Source organism: Quercus lobata, chromosome 2, assembly GCF_001633185.2.
Source record: "Quercus lobata isolate SW786 chromosome 2, ValleyOak3.0 Primary Assembly, whole genome shotgun sequence".
In the NCBI taxonomy this organism is placed as follows: Eukaryota; Viridiplantae; Streptophyta; class Magnoliopsida; order Fagales; family Fagaceae; genus Quercus; species Quercus lobata.
In genome coordinates, this window is record NC_044905.1 from 53,414,367 (window position 1) to 53,434,172 (window position 19,806).

The 19,806-nt window shown below is 35.1% G+C and overlaps 2 protein-coding genes across 2 annotated transcripts; both read right to left on the reverse strand.

The window, feature by feature from the left end:
• Positions 1 to 5,705: 5,705 nt before the first annotated feature.
• Positions 5,706 to 8,851, reverse strand: LOC115975844 (cinnamoyl-CoA reductase-like SNL6). The gene is made up of 5 exons (XM_031096868.1): positions 8,601 to 8,851; positions 7,997 to 8,172; positions 7,397 to 7,582; positions 6,659 to 6,812; positions 5,706 to 6,287 (listed from the first exon to the last, which is right to left on the reverse strand). Exons 1-5 carry the CDS (start codon positions 8,821 to 8,823, stop codon positions 5,977 to 5,979), a joined length of 1,050 nt encoding a protein of 349 aa, XP_030952728.1. The 5' UTR covers positions 8,824 to 8,851; the 3' UTR covers positions 5,706 to 5,976.
• A 3,157-nt stretch (positions 8,852 to 12,008) lies between these two features.
• Positions 12,009 to 19,231, reverse strand: LOC115975845 (proline-rich receptor-like protein kinase PERK8). Its single transcript, XM_031096869.1, has 8 exons — positions 17,564 to 19,231; positions 16,650 to 17,060; positions 16,239 to 16,325; positions 15,076 to 15,146; positions 14,492 to 14,568; positions 13,493 to 13,640; positions 12,716 to 12,877; positions 12,009 to 12,625 (listed from the first exon to the last, which is right to left on the reverse strand). The coding sequence occupies exons 1-8, from the start codon at positions 18,507 to 18,509 to the stop codon at positions 12,377 to 12,379; spliced, it is 2,151 nt and encodes a 716-aa protein (XP_030952729.1). The 5' UTR covers positions 18,510 to 19,231; the 3' UTR covers positions 12,009 to 12,376.
• Positions 19,232 to 19,806: the final 575 nt, after the last annotated feature.

Consider the following 19,806-nt stretch of genomic DNA (forward strand, 5'->3'; position numbering starts at 1 on the left):
AAGATTCAAATTTTCGTGCTCTAATATTATGATAAAATTACTGTTTATCCAAAAAATTTAAACCATTCGGAAACAATGAATATAATAATCTAATCTAAATAATAATGTGAAACACAAAAAAGTATTCATATTATCGCACAGGGGAATACAAGTGTCTTAAACTTGTCAACCAATCTGAGCTGTGTTAAATACTTAAATGGTAGTGTGAATCGAACAAACTCGACGGAGAGATCACTCAACGTAACTGAGGGACGATATTAATTTCTGTGGATAAAGTAAAAGAACATGTCGTTGAATCAACGTCGTCTATTAGTCATCGACTAGGGTTCGATGCAGTGGTACATTTTGGCTTTAGCATCTCATCGTATCTAATGTAGATTCTCAGAAATTTCCAAAGCTTGGTGTTGCCGTGTTGCTTTCATGACATTATTTGTGGATGCAATGGACAGCTAGCATTTTTACTTTGCAGGGAATTAACACGGAATTCTCAAACATGTGAAAAATAAAATAGAGAAAACACACGTTAAAGAAAAAATTATTATACGTATAAGATAGTATTTATGTAATTCGACAATTTATCTATGTCCACGGAGTTGTAAAAATTTCACTATTATCAGGGCAAAATATAAGTGCGGCAGTACAGTTTTTTCTCTTTCAAAAACAACATCAAGAAAACACTAATCACCAAAATAACGGTTTTTATATTCTGCGCACAAGATTTACAATGAGCTACAAAACGAGCCAAAAATTTCAGGTCCATAGACTAAGCTTCAAAAAAATCTCCTATTAAAAATCAGGCAATATTATTTTGGGTCGAATCATCATCCGAATCAAATACAACTAGACTCCATAAAGGCAAGCATACTTTTCTTATCAGTACTTTATATTCAATATTGAGGAAAGAAAAATGGTGTATTACTAGGAATATTGAGAGAAGACTCCCCAGTCCAGTCCCCACCAAGCAGAAAGAAAAGACTTTCGTTTCTTGAGAGAAGGGAAAACATTAAAAAAAAAAAAAAAAATGGAGCCTACAAATGTTGACTCTCTGCACCTTCGCAAATGAAGGCAAATCGCAGCATTGCCAGCCATGCATGCAAAGCCAATGTTAAAGGTACAAAACTGTTTTCTGTTCGATGAAGAGTCTACGGTAGCAACTTTAATTTTATGCCACCTTTATGTTGATTAGCCACTAATTTTTCTTATACATTGGAGTTGGTAGACTAATCAACCAAACTTAACGTCAAGTGTCGTGGAAATAGAAGATATTTTCTGTATTTACCGGTATTTGGGACGACCCCCGAAAATGTTGATCAACTTTTTTTTTTTTTTAAAAATTTATTTACGGTTGATTGTTAAATAATGGCACTTAAACTATGGGGAAAATTAGTTTACACTTTTCTATTCTGCAAACTATCTTCTACCTCACTCAAAATTTATTAACCAAACCTCCATCCCTACTATTAGCCACCCAACCCTGACCCACCCCCTACTAATGTCCTTGGTCATCAATTACAGCCTAGTTGCTGGCCCATGTTGCCGCCACCAATGGCCGCTAGTCTCCACCACCATTGGCTACCGTTCACTAACAGTTTTTTATAACATTTTCAGGAATGCAATCAAACATTTGAAAATATTTTCACATGAAATAATTTATTTTTCACATGAAATAATTTATTATTTTATGTTTGAAAAATATTTTCCATCATACCGAACATTAATTTTTTTTATGAAAGGTACTTATCTACCAAAAAAAATAATGAAAGGCACTAGAAGTTACAAATTATTTTTTTTGCATGATGAAGTTGAAAGAAGAGTAGGTAGCAATTTTTAATTGGAAAAATATTCTTTTACACTTCTTCACATTTATTATTTCATATTCATATATATCCACAATTGATGTATGAACGTTTATATTTTGATACATATCAAAGTGGTTGTAAAATAGTGGATTTGTGAGAATCATTTTTTTTATTTTTTTATTTTATGTTAGTGGTGTGTGTATATATATCATAACATTCTCTTGCTCTCATATACATTGGGAGAGGGGTATGATATGATTTAAAAGGAGTGAGGTAAGGCTCTTATTACACTTAAGGTGAATTCACTATGCATACCTAATTGAGTTACCTTACATATTCATATGCATATGCATCTCACAAGTACATGCATTCTCACATGGTCATGCATCTTCACATGTCCATGCATACCCATATATACATACCCCTTTACATGCATGTACATGCATATCCAATCTTTATATGTTTCTTTGAATCTAAATGTCAAATGAATAGTCACATTTCAAATGATAGAAATCAAGATTAAATCAAAACAAGGTACTATCATACAAATAGGTATTGTGAGGTGCCTAACATCTTCCTCGCACGTAATAGAAATTTCAAACCCATATCTTTGGTGCAAGACACTTGCCTTACCCTTTAGCTTAGGAACCCTTAAGTAGGGATGAAGCCAGAATTTCTAGTTGGGGTGGGGTGGGGTGGGGTGGGGTGGGGGGGGGGGGGGTGGAAGGTTTAGACCAAAAAAAAAATCATAAAAATCCAAATAAAAATTCATTTAGTGTTAACAAAATATTTAAAAATACAGTGCAATCATTTATGAAAAGCAAACTTGACATTCTTTTAAATCTTGAAAATCATCTATGATTGAATCTCACAAAAGGACTAATTATCATTACCAAGTAAAAACGAATACAAGTATGTGAGCAATATGCATAATACATTAATTCTAAATTTATTACTTACCAATTTATAATTCAATAGTTTTCAATTTATAAATTCTATTATCAATTTATTAGCTAGTTATAGCACTATGAGTTAGCAACAAGGATAGACGTGACAATTTTACGTGACAATTTTATCTCGTTAAGTTTGTGTGATATTTTATGATATTGTCTTTATCTTTATAAATTGATATTTTCATTAGTGTTTTGGGTGCTAAAAATAGCATTTTAGCTATTTTAGCACATTTGATGTGAATGCTCTAACTTTAATAATTTAGTAACTTTAGTAATTACTCACTCTGATGTGAATGCTCTAACTTTAATAATTTAGTAACTTTAGTAATTACTCACTCTGTGTCTATTTGGGTAAACAATTTAAAAAATCACACTTCACGTCTTCACTTATTAGCAAAACTCGTTGAAAAGTGTTGTTTCTATGAATTAAACATTTAGATAATATCAAAAATGGCCTAACAATAAAGTATTCTATTTAAATAGGGTTCCCGGGGGCAAGCAAGGCCTACACGTGAAGAGTGAAGAAACCATACCTCCACATGAAGTTCATCCACCTCACATGTAAGAGAAAAAGTAAGGCATAGTTATTACTTATTTGACCAATGAGAAAATCTAATACTACAACTTATCTAACATTTCTTTGTCCCAGAACATGGCAGAGTGTGAGTGGTGAAGAAAAAACGATGAATTTATATGTAAGTGACAGACGACTACTCACAGTTTGCCACATAAAACTTGTGGTAAAAAAGTTGTGAAATAGTTTGTAATCATAGAACTACTACTAAGTTCATTTCACGTAATAACCAATAGAAAAAAAAGTAGAACACAAAAAAAAAAAAAAAAAAAATGTAGTACTTTGATTCTTTCAGTTTAGATGTTGGGACTTGGAACCTCTCAGAGAGAGAGAGAGAGAAATTTGAAGTAGCAAAGAGGACTGAGTTTTTGGGTGTGACCAAGCGAAGTGATGAGGCCTAAACGGCACTGTTTGGAGTGAGAGTAGGAGTTCATTGATTTGTAGAGCGGCTAGTCTTCACGAGCTTGAAGATGTCATTCTCAAGCTCTATGAAGCTTGGTGTACCCAATAGTTCATCCTTCTTTTTCACTCTTTGAGGGCTTCTTTTCTTTTATGTTGTTTGAGCATTTTTTTGGTTCAAGGGGTTAAGATTTGGGAAGAGAGGGCTACGTTTTGTTTTTTTTTTTTGTCTAAATTATTTTTCAAGTCTATTATACATATATTTTTTTTCCTTCCCAAAATCTCAAGCAAGCCATTGCCCCCAAAGCCCAAATGTAGCTTTGTCCATGCCCTTAGTTAATTAGATAATAAATGGATTAGAAGTAGATGACCAATCACACCTCCTAAAACTAATGGTTGATAGCAACTATAAAAATGGAAAAATAATAGACGGACTCACTAATGCACACACACAAACTATTTAAATGTCCACAACTCACACACATGTTCACGACATGTCTCGCCACATAGGGAAAACGAAAAACTCCCAAACGGTTGGGAGGTCGATTAGGCCAAAAAACCCAATGTCAACACTATATTATTGGTTACTTTGACTTTGAGTAATGAAGTGGTTGACTTTAAATGTTTAAAGGAGTTACATGTAGACGATGAAAATTTTTGCGAAACTTGGGAGAAGCTCCTACAGAAGCAATCTCTTTTGCTGATTTTCATATTATGGATGGCTACCTATTCAAAGGAAACCAATTGTGCACTCCACATATGTCTCTATGAGAAAAGATTATTAGGGATCTACATGGAAATGGACTTGCTGGCTATTTGGGGTGTGACAAGACTATGGCTCGAATGGAGGAGAGGTATTATTGGCCTCAATTTGAAATGGGATGTAGCCAGGAAATCTTGTTCGCAAATGTCCTGTTTGTCAAGTAGTACAATGGCAATCTCAAAATACAGGATTATATATGCCTTTATTCACTCCCAAGAATATTTTGGAGGACCTAACAATGGAATTTGTGTTAGGACTTCCAAAGACTCGATCAAAGGGATTTAGATTTTTGAAGATGGTGCATTTTATTCCTTGTCGTACGACTTCTGATGCCGCATATATTGCAAAATTATTATTCTAGGAAATAGGGCGGTTGCATGGAGTTCCAAATTCCGTTACTTCTGATTGTGATTCAAAATTTATTGCTCACTTTGTGGAGAAGATTTGAAACTAATGGGCACACAAAGATCATAAACAGAACCCTAGGGAATTTAATTAGTAGTATTTTCCAGGAAAAGCCGAAGCAATGGGATAATGCACTTGCACATGCTAAATTTTCCTAGCTACAACAGGTTGTGCTCAGTTCTATTGGACGATCACCATCTTTAGTTGTCAACTGGAATGTTCCAAAGAGTACACTGGACTGAGCCAGATTGCCTAAAGTTCTAGGTTTCAACACTGTAGAAGAATATATGGTGAAATAAGTTCAGTCAGTTCAAGCAGAGGTGAATCAATTATAGATTATTTTTGTGATTTAAAAGAACATCAAATTCTATTTTAACAAATCACAAACAATTGAATAGAAATGTATTAAAATCAATCATTTTATTTCTTTTCTTTTAAAAAAAAAAATTGAACAGAAGTTGGCTTTATTTTTCATATATTAATTCGGTTTTGAGTTTTAGTATATTCCCTATTTTTAATGGTCAATTTTTTTTCTCCATAATCTGACCCCAAGGAAAAAATCTTGACTTCATCCTTGGACAAAGCCACAGGTCTCTATGTTATAATAATAACCATGCAAGTACCACAATAGTTTACATAACCATTGCCAAAACTCATCATGTAACAACTTGTGAGTGGTGGAGATGCAAATCTACATGAATCCGCTATTTTTTCTCTACTGCTCATAACTCATCATATGGCAAGTTGTGACAAAAGTTGTAAATATTGTGGTATTAGCATTTTTCTTATAAATAAGTGCAAAACTTCCCATTTCTTGTTGCGTCTTAAATTCTCCAATTAAATTGAATCAAGTAATGTTGCACTAATTACAATCTCTCAGTTTCATCAAGTGAAAAAAAAAAATGATGCTGGTAATATTGTTGTATTTGTGCACAGATTTCAACACTCTTCAATGAGAACAGGAAGTTTTACAGTTTCTTTCACAATTTGGTAGCCTGCTGTGAAGCTTGATGTATCTCCAATGAATTATTCCTCAAGGAGAATTTTTTTTCAGACTCTTACCATGAGATGTTGCAAAGGGTATCATCGATTGCACGAAAAACTTTGGGAAGATTGTAATATCAATTTAGCAAGCTTTGAGTTACTAAGTTTGCTACGTATTTCTTCATTTCCTTCTGGCAAGACTTCTAGTCTCCCTCCTGATAATTTACCATGCATCTTCAACCCATTTTCTAGTTCAATTGCCTCATCCAATCTTTGAACTACTCTGTCAAAGCAGAGATATCGTTCACAAGCTCCATAATCCATTGCTTCGTAAACATTGACATGTGCCTTTGCCACCTTTTTAACATCTCCGGTAGCTAGGACGCCTCGTTGTAGCATGACCTGGCCACCTTTGTATCAAATTTATAAAAAATTAGCGTAGTATAGCTCAACTTATGATCATACCAAAGTGCTGTGGTTATTCTCATGCGGTCATGCCCTGATAAGTGGTCATGCCCTGATAAGTCCATCATCAATTACTAGGATGTTACATTTTAAGAAAATTTGGGCTAGTTTCATAATGTTTTATAATTAGAGTTTCTAGAGGATTTTTTGAGAAGAAAATTTAGTCCAAGATTGAACCATATATGTCTAGGAACCATAGGGTATTGGGATCAACTTGTATAGTTTAGGTACAAATTTAATTACAGGCATCAGTTATGTTTGAAACTCGTAGATTGCAATTTCATCACATCTTCTTCAACAAAGAGAAGTTAAATACCTTTGAGGTATGGTATAGAGGTTGCCTTGTGAACATTTGGGAATAAGGGGGCCATGAGAAGGCCAGGGCACACTGTGACAAGCTCCACCTTCATTTCTTTAGACTTCCTCCAGGCAACCTTCTCTGCTGTCGTCTTACCCAATGCTAGCCAAAGCTACTCCACAACAAATGATGCCATAGTAAACTAGAGTTAAGGACAGAATCGTGCATCTTCAAACTAATAGAATGAAATATGTGGGAAAAAAAAAATATGAAGTTTGGCTATATCTGCAAATTCATAGGAAATGTAGTAATAATTCAAACCCCCCCCCCCCCCCCCACCCCCAAAGAGAGGACTTCTTCGCAAAAAAAATGTACAGGAAGCAACAGTAGTGCCTCTCCAATGATAAGTGAGTGTCAATTTATGTTTTTAGTGAACATTTTAGAGCCTCCACCAGCCAAGCCTTAACGAGAAGATGCTTAATGTGTGGGGTTGATTGCTCTAAAATGAAGATAATTTCGATAAGATATATAGACATATAGAATCTTTTTTTCTTTTGGTTTTTGTTTTGACAAGCTAAAATACAGAGTTTCTATGACATGATTCTAATATTTAAATCTAATGATTTGATTAATGATAAGCCTTCTAAGATGAACAATTGTCGGACAGGAGGTTTTTTTTTTTTTCTTTCCCACCCATCCCCACACCACCCCCCCCCCCCCCCTCATTCATTTATTTCTGTGACATAAATTGAATACCTTGTTTTCTCGGCAAAACTCTTCATCACTCCAACAAGTCTCATCAATAACCCTGTCTACATTGTCACCTTTCCAGATAGAAGCAAGAAGAGAAGAGGTGAAGATACATTTCTTTACATATGCTGCTCTACCACAAGCTTCAATGACATTCCTTGCCCCTTCAGCCTCAAGAAATGTCATCTGTTCCTGAAAATTATCAAACACAGAATCATAATAGAAGTTATTAGCCAAAAGAATTGTGTGGGCAATGATATATGTTGTCTTTTTCCAATAGCATTTTAAAGTCTCTATCTGTAGGTCTCTCCTAATTACAAAATATAATTTTGTACCCTAGGAAGTAATCTCACCAACTTTTCGTTGCATGTAACTTAAAACATCGTTTGAAGCATTACATCTATAAAATTCAATTTATTCTCAGAGTGGCTCTAGTTTTAGTTTATCAACTTGTGAGTTCAAAGCTCGATGAAATTAAAATTAGAATCAAACTATTTTTATTTGATAATGTTTAAATGCATGCTCTTAAAGTAAATTATAAAAGATGAGATGATTATAAGTGGATAAGTAATACAGTATGGGAAAGCAGCATAAAATCAAACTCACTGAATAGCCAGACACCCCATGTGGATCTACAAATGAGGAGGTGTGAAAAATAGCATGACAACCCCTAAAAGCATCGCAAAGACTGTCTATGTCTTCCATATCTGCTATTACAACACCTTGTAGTTGATTTATTTCTTCATCTCTTATAAACTCCTTCTTCATGTTATCAAAATCCACTGCTCAATGGAAAATAGAGCCAATTGAAAAAGAAAATACTAAACAGGAATGAAAACTGATATTAAAAGAAGAGGAAATCTGCATGTCTAACAATTAGGACACATTTAGTGGAGGGACTGTGGACAGTGATATGATAATCAACTTTCTAATGGTATTCCAAGAAAAGGACAATACGAACCGCAAAAAGAAAGCTAGTGTAAGACTAATGGAACATAGATAATAGATGTCAAAGTTCCATGTATAATTTTGGGCCAGCATTTAAAAAATTTGAAGGCTGGTCCAATATATTGACATTGAGAAGCTCTATCTTTATGGTTTTCTAAACTTCTCTATAATATGCTTTAGGTTGGTTCTGATCAATTCAACTAGTCTTGAAGTTGTTACAACACCACAAAAAATATATTTATTTGGGAAACGCTTTAAGTACCTTGGTTTTGGATGGTGACACGAACTGGGTAACCATAAGCCAAGAGCTCCTTCACTATGTGGGAACCCAAGTAAGAATTCCCACTTGTCACACAAACCAATTCTCTCTTTCTTGCACTCAAATTGCAGCTACTTGAATTATTAATGCGATTTTGTTGTTTCTTCTTCAAAATTGGCAGGACAATCAGTTTTGATGATGCCACTTCTTCCACTACTATTACCATCCTCTCTCTCTCTCTCTCTCTTCTCTCTCTCTCTCTCATGCATGCATGAAACTTGGTACTTAAATATATATAGGAGGGGCTGCTAACAAGTTGCCTAGTTGGTAGATGAAGAAGATTAGATGGAAAAGCACGAGGGTGGTAAGTGAAATACCAGAACATGTAAACTCCTTTGGTCAATGTCAACAGCTTATCATATAGGTTGATTAGATAGCATGCATTTCTTGCCCCCACCCTCCCTTAAAAGTTACCATAGCTTTTGAATGGAATTGTGGTATGCCTTTATGTTAGAGCCCATTTCTCTCTTCCTTGTGTATGTGTGTTTGTTTCTCAAAAAAAAAAAAAAAAAATAGCATTCATTTAATGGAATAAATCGGTTTTTTCATATGAAAACGCACTAAGTCAACTAGCATATACAGTTCTGTTTGTTTCAACCAAGGCCGGCCCTAGGCTTAGGCCAATTAGGCCATTGCCTAGGGCCCCCTTACTAGAGAAGGCCCCAAATTTGGGGCAAATTTTTTTTATATTTTTATTTATTTTTTATATATAAATATTTTTGGGGATATTAAAATATTTTAGTTTACATTTTTTTTCACTATTAAAAAGGCTCAAAAAATTAAGTAATGCTAGAAATAGAGATAAGATAAATTTAAATAAATAAGTCTTACAAATAGACGTGTTACTAATCACAAGTAATTTAAATAGGAAAATGTTAAAAATACTATAAATTTTACTACATAACTTTTATTTTTTTAATTATTTTTATACAAGATAAAAATTCTACTCTATCATAATATAAATATATATGTGTGCGAAACTCTCTTCTAGAGACTTAAATCTCAGTCATTGCCCCCCATATCCCATAAGAACTTATACTTGTAGAGTGATCACTGCACCAAAGGTGCGTGGTGGTCTCCATAACTTTTATAATTTGATGTGATAATAAATGTGATAGGTAGATTTCAACAAACTATTGAATGCATTTTTGAATGAATATTTGTGATTGGTGATATATCTTTGTAATTCTCATGTTGTAAATTTTATAATATTTATAGTATTTTTGTAAGCCTCATGTCATTGATTACATTCACAGGAGCGGAGCTACATGTTAGGGTATTCACAGGGGCAGAGCTACATGTTAGGGTGGGGGGGCCATGGCCCCCCAAAATTTTTGAATTTTTTTTTTTTACTATATAGAAATATTTAATATTTTAATAATTTGCCCTAAAAAATGGGACTTGGCCCCTCCAAATATTTGAGTTGGTCCAATAATGTTCTTAAAAAAAATTGTCCAATTTGTCTAGTAGTTATAGAGAACATATTATTTCTCAAATTCATTTTTTATGGTAAAATGTGTTCTCGTATTTTTTAAAGTTTTAGATCATTTATGTCTTTAAACACTTTATTAATTCAATTGAAATTTTTTTACTCACAATGGTAGACAATTTGGTAACTTATATTAAAAATGAAAATTGTAAAGATTTCACAATGAAAGATGGTGAAAGATTAATTTAATTCTATGAAACATTTAATTTTAAGGATTCATTATGAAAGATACTCATTTTTTCTGTGTGTTTATAGAGACATGTGTTTGTGTATGTGTATAAAAGTTTGTATAGACTAATAAATTGGCAACACGAATCGGCCCCCCAAACAAAAATTTCTAGCTCCGTCCCTGTACATTCATTATAACACCAGTTTGTAGTAAAATTTGTTATAACTTTTTTTCTCAAAAAAAAAATCATATTAAAAATTATAAAGAACGGATTTAAAAAAATTATTATATAAAATGCTAGTTAAATATTATTTAAGTGATAACATAAAGGCCTCATTTGAAGATTTCGCCTTAGGCCTCCAAAACACTTGGGCCGACCCTGGTTTCAACAATGATATTTTTTAGAAAATGAGTCATTTTCCAAAAAGCATTTTTTATAAAACTATTTCATTTTTCAATGTCTGGTAGCAACTTTAAATGAGTTGAAAAACAATCTTCTAACTTCCCTTATTTAGCTTACTATGAAATAGAGTTGTTTTCCAAAATAATTTAGTGAAAAACAGTCTCTAAATATAAGCCATATTTTTTATGTTGATTAAAGATAGTTTTCTTTTGATTTATTTTTTATTTTTTTTTATTACTACCAAATACTGAAAATCACGAAAAATTATCTTTACACAAGATTTTTCATAAAAATAAACAGAGCGTACATTCAAATGTTATTCTAGAACAAATTATCTTAGATATAATATGTAAACAATTCGAAGATAGTTGTCATATTGTTTTGATGGACCTATGATTATGATAATCAGTTAGTTGGACAGTGACATCCCTCCTGGTTGTCCCTTTCAATTAAAGATACCTTAGGTCCGTTACTGGTCCTGGGGCATTCCTTATAATTTCATTGCAGCAGCAACATTTTCAATTCAAGAAATTCTTTACAAGTAACCGTAATTAAAATCTATAACTTAATTTAGTCTTTTTGGGATTCCTCTATAAAAAATTTTAGTAATAACTTGACTAGTGCTTTTGGAATACAACAGATTTTTTATGCATTGATTAAGATCACCTTATTACATAAAGACGTTTTAATATAATTGTACATCAAACTTTATACCCTAACATGCGGTAAGATGCTTGTCTTTGTGCAGGAAAAAAAGAGAGAGAAAAGTCTTATCATCATTTGATATTGACAAGGGGGCCTTTTTTGATTTTTTTTTTTTTTTTGGGTGCTAAGGTACACATGCATCTAACGGGTCTTAAGTCATGACCTCATCCTTCCCCTAGAACTTGTAAGGAAAGAAGATGCTAGTTGAGCTTGATATGGGGACAATCTTAGACCTAAAAAAATTATAAGATTTCGTATTACCTTTTTAGTAGCAGAGAGGGAGCCAAATTAAGATACTGTTGCATGCAATGCAAAAGCAATTGGTCAACAAGCTGAATACAATGGACTGGTAGACAGAATTCATATGTTATCACGACTTTAATGCACCCCTGCCAGACAGTTGCCCTGGTGTTCTTACTTTCACTTCCTCTCTTTGTTATTTATTTATTAGTTAGTTTTTACTTGCTGCTACTGCAACTTATTAACTTTTATAGGAGGCATCTAAGTTCTGAAGACAATCGAGTTACATACTGGATGAGTTAAATAGAATTCTTTTCTTTGGTGGAGTGAAGCTTGAGCAAGTACACAATTCATACTGACTTGGGTTTTGAAAACTCTTTGTTTCAATTGGTCACTACAGGACTCGACACAATCGAATTACAGAATATAGTATCAGTATCAACAAAAAGAGTACAATGAAATGCTGTACCAATGTTTCTATATATGAAAGAATAAAAAATAAGGCCCCCTTACTGGCAAAATCATGTTAGCCGAGAAAATAAAGTAGAAATGATAATCTGCATGAGATTTACATGAAACGAGCAGCAGGACCTGGTTCCAAAGTAACATAGGGCGTCAGATCTCATCCCAAGAGGGAGAAAAGTCGCTCCTTCTGAGTATAAATTGAAAGTATAGTGCGACCTAAGTTTGCCAGGGTAAGCTGTGGAGGCATCTCAATTGCTCCATACAGCAGATGAATTTGCTGATGATGGACTTTTCCGGTTGCCATTATCTCTACTCCTCCAGCTACTGTGTGTTTGATTGAAGAATTCTGTACTGTATTCTTGACTACCAAAAGCCATCCTTCGAAACATCCTAATTTGTGCAGATTGTTGTGCTGGGTCAAATGCTTCGCTTTGGCCAGGTTTCATTCCATTGGTGAGATCTGACAATTCATCTACAGACTCTAAAGCTCTCACCACCTGCGATAGGGGCAGGGAAAAAGAATAAACGTTATTAAATCCTACTTAAGAACAAAATATTGAGAATGTATGTCATTTGAACATAATTACCAGACTCATTTTTGGCCTTCTTGCAGCTGAGTGACGCACACAAGCTGCAGCTGCCTCAATCATCCGAAACATTTCACTTCCAACGTAGTTATTTTCCAGCCTTGAATCTACCAACATGTCAAAGTCTTCCTTGTCAAGTGCTTGCATAAGCAATGGTCGAGCCTGAAGAACAAGTTTGAATTATGATTAAGTGTCCACTCTAATAGCTTGCCAATGATTCCCACTTTCTCTCCCTCTAAAAAACCTCAGGGTATGAGAGGTCTAATAACTTGCCAAAGATTCCTTATCCTAACTCTTCCCTCCCACTTTCTCCCCCTCTAAAAATCCTCAGAGGGTATGAGAGGTAATTCATTTATGATATTGTAGGACAGTTAAGAGAGATGAAATATGATCATTCAGTCTGCTGGCATATTTTCTGGTCTGCATCTGCTCAAGTCTATAGTTTTGGATTTCTTGGTGTTAAAAGCAGGGGATATCAAGTAAAGTAATTAATCACATCCAAGCCAATAACTCACTTCCCTCACCGAGGTTTGTCCAACACTAGCTAGAATCATCTTGAGTTAATGAACTCATGACAATCTTCGTGTATTATGGTACCAATACCATAAAAATGTTGAACAAGAGCCAAGGTTTCCAGGATTTTGATAAAGCAATAAATTCTTACATATTCTTAACCATGACAAAAAATAATCTTGAAGCAAAATTTGAAGTTTAATGATAATTTTAGGAAAAGTCAATGTGAAACTTGCAGCAACATGTCATTTTTGTGGAACTTACCCATTCAACCAGGCTTTCATCACCCAGTGGCTGAGAGGAATCTACAGGTTTGCGGCCTGTAATCAGCTCCAAAAGCACAACCCCAAAGGAATAAACATCAGACTTTTCCGTCAACTTCCCACTTGTTGCATATTCTGGAGCCATGTAACTGGAGAATTACAGAATTCCATTCATCAGAAAGATACAAATAGGAAATTGTGACATGGCATACACCAGCACTGTAACATATTTTTTTTGTTGATAAGTAATAAGTTACACCAGCACTGTAACATCGTTGCAGATCATACTTCAAGCTACCATAAATTAAATGAAAAGCATGTCAAATCTAAATATTTGTTCTGAAAACATTTCAATGTCAACTATATGGTTTGAATAATATAGCGTTAAGGTAAAAGGCATTTATATTCTGTTGACCAATAAACTGTCAATTGTGCTAGCTTTACCCATGAAAAATAAAAATGTCTTGCACCAAGAGTGCGTTTGGTTTGGATGAAAAGTGGAGGGAATAGAAAATGGGGAAGAGAAAAGTGGGAAGAAAATGATATAGGGTGTTTGATTGAAGGGGGAAGATGGTCCATGAGTTTTCTCCCTAGGTCCACCATTTGGGGGTGATTTTGGAGTCTCCCCAGTTTGGGGAGAAAATGGGGAAGAAGAGGAGGGTTTGACAAGAATTATCCATCTGCCCTCTCACATCCCTCCACACTAGCTGGGTTCGTTTTTTTTTTAATCTCAACAGTAGATTTGTTTTTCTTATAAACTATTAATTTTCATTTATATATATACAATAGGGGCATGCGAGTAAATTTATACAAACTATATTTTCTATCCTCTCATTTTTCTTCTCAATTCCATTCATCACCCCCCACCATTTTCTATCTCCTACTTTTCCATCCCCCAACCAAACAGAGTCCAAAACACAGAAAGACAAGTACAAACCTACAAGAAAGTTCTTTTAATCATGCAGGAGACATTGTGGGAGAACACATAAGGATTACCTACCCAAAGGTTCCCATCACACGTGTGGTTACATGAGTATTTGTATCCAATGCTAACTTTGCAAGCCCAAAATCCGCAACCTGTTTGTGAGAGAGCACACATCTTTAGGAACACAAAATACTAGCAATAAGAAAGAAGGCGAAAATCAACTACAGGTGCCAAGTGTGTAGTAGTATAGACAAACAGGCTTGTACTAAACAAAAGATGGCAAAATGCAACCCTCCTCTCCCCCCATCCCCCGACCTCCCCCCCCCCCCACCCCCCCCCCCGCGAAAAAAAAACACCCCTCTAAAAGAAAATGGAAGCAAAAACAAACCAACAATATATATATATATATATATTGATAAGTAAATTTTTGGCCCAACCCATGTGGAGGGGAAAAGGGAGATTTGAACTAGCAACATTCACATCATGATGTATGGTACCTAACCGATTTTCCTACCCCTTAGGTTTGACAAACAAACACAATATGACCAAATATGACAGTACTGCCACGCCATAATGACAGGCAGTTGGAGCAAACCATCCAAACCCAGCTGGATGTAAATTTTTGTTCATGAAAAATAAGGTTGCAGAAACAGGTATACCCGAGCTTCAAAGTTGCTATCAAGAAGGATGTTTGATGATTTAATATCCCTGTGAATGATGCGGGGATGGCCTGATAAATACATTAAGAAAAAGAAGTTAAGAGTGAAGAGAGAAACTCCTAAAAGAATGATATAAATAAAATCAGACATCAGGAAGTCCACAAGAATACAATAAAGGTCCAGTACAATTTATTTAAATGAGTGGCATTACATTAACTATGCAATAAGGGCAATATTCTATAATGCAGATGGTAAGCATCTCAATTCTGGTCAAAATTATTAATGATAAAAAGTAAGTATCATTCAGATAATTCAAGGGTTTGCCAACTTATATCAATCTTGATCCAGAGTGAAGTAGGATTCCAGAACCCCCTAGGAACCATAATACAGATCATGCAACCCCAACTGTGTTTCCTTTGCAATGCAGATTTCCAAAAATAGTGGCAACAGAACTTCTCCCACCAGTTCTAGACAATCAAAAATAATTGATACAAAGAGGATATTTTGGCTAAAATTATAGAGAAAAATAACATATGGTAAAAGAAATGAAATGAAGATTTCTAGTGACAAAAAAAAAAAGGCTGTCATCAGTACGCTAATAAATTATTTTTCACTTTGATTGATTTGAAAAAAAAAACCTACTGGCGGCCCAGATCATAGATCAATCATCTTTTGATACTATACATGCATTCTACTATCATATTACTACATACATAAACCTTTTTTTTTTTTTAAATTCAATAGTTAGGGTGTGGAAATTTGAACCCTGGACATCTCTATTGGAAACACTAGGAGGTGACAATTGGGCTACAAGGCTCTTGGCATTATTATATATCTAAACTTTTGAGATCTCCAAATCTATATATTTGTTTAGCCATATCCCAACCATATTATGTATCAGGCATGGTATCAACCCCATTACCATAGTTGTATCAGAAATCAAAACATACCCCATTTCAGATAGCACATATCTAGAGAGTATTTTTGGTTTACATTTAACAGGCAAAATATTAGATGGTAAAAGATGACAAAAAGAACATATTCACTGTTTTAGGGACTTGACATATCATAAAACTGTCCAGATACTGGTTTGTGTGTCTAAAGTTGACAAAACAAATGCCCTGAATTATAGAAGAAGCCCTGAACAAAAGGAAGAAAATTACAGTCTTCATGTAGGTAAGCTAGTCCACGAGCTGAACCAACAGCAACCTTCAGTCGAGTTGCCCAATCCATAACTGGTCTGCCCTCACCTGCAAATATTATTAATAATATGGGAAGTTAGGGATATATTACAGTACAGTAGACCTTCAAACCTGTAGCATGATTCTCAAGCACCTTAACTGGGAATTTTTGTTCTTAAAAAATTAAGGAACATGCCTTGCAAAAACATGGACACCTTCTTAGTAGTGATCCATGGTGATTGATGATTTTGACCAAATAGAAATATCATGACAAACTTACTTCAGACCCATTATACTTGTAAGCCATATGAAAAGAAGAAGTTTGCTTATGGATGATATGGCACTCAAATTCAAGATATTTCCTTTCCATTTCATCCGAGAAAGATTTCTTACCATGGAGATGATAATGAAGAGTATCGTTTGCGACAAATTCGTAGACAAGTAACCTTTGATGCTGAGATATACAGTATCCCACTAGGGAAACCAAATGACGATGGTGTATTCTGCTAATTATCTCGACTTCTGCTCTGAACTCACGCTCCCCCTGTCCACCACCAATTTTTAGCTGCTTAACAGCTACTTCTCTTCCATCTGGCAGGAAACCTTTGTATACACAACCAAATCCACCTTCACCCAAAAGATTCTGTTTTGAAAACCCATTTGTAGCCTGGATTAATTCTTCATAAGTGAACCATGACCTTGAATTGTTTACACCATTGGGCTCTGATGGTGAGTAGACAAAATCACTACCAGAGCCATCTCGTACCAAGGGAGATGGAGAATAGGGCTTTAGAAATAATGAATCTGGAGAACACATGGAAGTCTGTTAAGATATATTCATTGAACTCATTCCCCACATTCAGTTATAGCTTGCTAGCTATTTGAAAAGCATGAATCCAATTAGAATTTGAAATGTACTATGTCATTCAATAAGAATAAAAATTCAAATCAAATTCTTAAAAAAAATAAAAAGAAGAAGAAGAAGAAGAAGAAGAAGAAGAGCATTTATACTTCCATAACACCATATTTATGACCCAAATTGTCACAAAGACATGGAAACCAAAGTGAACTAGTACCATTGCAACTGTTTAAGTCATAGGCATGGTAGATTTACCACATAATTATTTTATTTTATATCAAGGGACAATCTACAAGTACATGGCACTTTTAGTGTAATCCTTACATATACAAATAAAATAGCTTTAAGATTAACAATCTAATCAAATTTAACCAGAAAATAAGCTACTAAAAGTTAAGAGCATTTAATTTAGTACATTGTAAATAAATAAAAAACCATCATGCATTACCTGAATTCTGGGAAGAGGCAAATGGAGAAGGAGCAGGAGGGTAGCCATAATTCCCTCCAATTCTCCGTTTCTTCCGTTTCTGTGAGAACCAGACAACCATCAGAGCAAGACCAATCACTACAACCCCAACTACAATACCAATTGCCACAGTTCCTCCCGTGTTTAATCCACCTGAATTTGTAGGTGTCGGATTTGCAGGCAGGTTGGGAGGCGGCACAACTGAGGTACTACTACGATTTCCAGCTGTTGGAGTGGCCGTGGAAGAATTTGGAGGAGGAGGAGAGGATGAGGGGGCTGAAGGAGGAGTTGATGGCACTGTTGTGTTGGAGGGTGGAGGAGCAGATTCTGATGGAGGAGATGGAGGTGAAGGTGTTGGCGACTTTGCTGCTGGTGGAGGTGGGGAATTGGGGGAAGGCGTTGTTGGGACATTGGCTGGAGGAGGAGGAGGAGAAGGTGAAACAGCTGGAGGGGGAGGTGGGGATGATGCCGGAGGCGAACCTTTAGATGGTGGTGGTGGTGGTGACGATTTTGAAGGGGGTGGTGAAGTCACAGCTGGAGGAGGGGCAGAAGGTGGGGGTGATGATGCAGGAGGTGAAGGTGGTGGTGATGGTGGTGGGGATGTTGATGGTGGTGGTGAAGTTGCTGGTGGTGGGGAAGCTGGTGGCGAAGGTGGTGGCGATGATTTTGGAGGTGGTGTTGATGCTGCTGGTGGGGGTGAAGCTGGTGGGGATGGGGGAGGAGCAGAAGTGACTGGTGGTGGAGGAGACTGAGGAGCTGGGGCTGAAGGGGTTGTAGGACTTGAAGGTGATGGGGTGTTAGTTTGATTAGATTGAGTTACTGAAGAATTTGATGGAGAAGGGGAAGTAGGTGTTGGTGGTGAGTTAGCAGAGGAAGTTGGTGGATTTGCAGAAGGTGAGGATTTTGGAGAAGGGGTTGTGGAAGACATCTTCCTATGAATCTTTGGCAAGATACAATGTACTACTCTACTATAATTCCATTATCAAAATTCTAACACTAGACAACATCCAAAGGCCCAATCTTTCCTTAAAAACATACATCACCAGATCATTTCATACCACAATTCAATATCAGAAATATCTTCCGCATGGCAAAACTAATTATACAGAGTCAAATTCCCTGAAAAAAAAAATCCAGAAAAACCCAATTCAAAAGAACCAGGCAAAAGCAATCTATCAAAATTTCCTAACTTTACAACAACCTGATTATCAATACACTCATAACACCCCCCCAATAAACAAAAAAACTAAGTCAAACCCAGTTCAGAAAATCCTTCTGACAGTAAAACCCAGATCAACTACAACTACAAGTATAGCCTAGAAATGAAATGGGCAAATGCAGCACAACCCAGATCACCAAAGGTGACGCACAGAGATAGAGAGAGAGAGGCCCAGATGCACAAAAATCAAAAAAAAATTCTTACCCATGCCTCTCTCACTCTAGTTAAAGGTGTTTTATTGATTTTGAACTTCTTCTTTTCTTTTCTTTTCTTTCTTTTTTGTCTTTAAGAGGTTGTAATCTTCAAATGGGATTTCCGGAAAATAGCTTATTTTGGTTTCGTGAGAAACGGCAAAGAGGTTTGAGACTTTGAGGTTTGAAGTTGGAATAGTAATAGTAGTAGTAGACAGTAGTGCCCACAAAATGTGCAAAGTGAAACGTGGGGGCGACTTTCCTATTAGTCATCCCCTTGCTCTTTCCTTATCAGCCCTTCACATGCACAGGGCACCCGGTGGAATTTTTTTTTTTAATTTAAAAAAAAAATTTAAGACAAAAATATAATCATTAAAGAATTGAATAAACAAGAGAATATATATTTTAATGGTGCTGCCTTGTTCTATTCTTCTTCTTTGTCTGTTTGCACCTTTTTCTTTTATTCCTTCTTTTACTTTTTAAAATTTTCCATATTTCAGTTTCTTTCTGCTAAAATGGACTTTTTATTTAATTCTGAAATTTATAAGGTAAGTATTAGTTTCGTTCTTCCATATATAGATGAATTATTGAGTATGTCATCTTTATGTGATAGATAGATGCGGTCAAGAATGGGAGTATTAATTAAAGAATAAAGAACAATAAACAGTCGGTCAAAAAAAGAACAATAAACAGAATGATAAAATTCATATCTTTTTAAAATATTTTAAAATTTTAATGATAAAATTTTAAGGACAAAAACCTCTTGACCTAAAGAAAAACTAGAATTTAGATTAAAATTATATGTTTTTTTATTT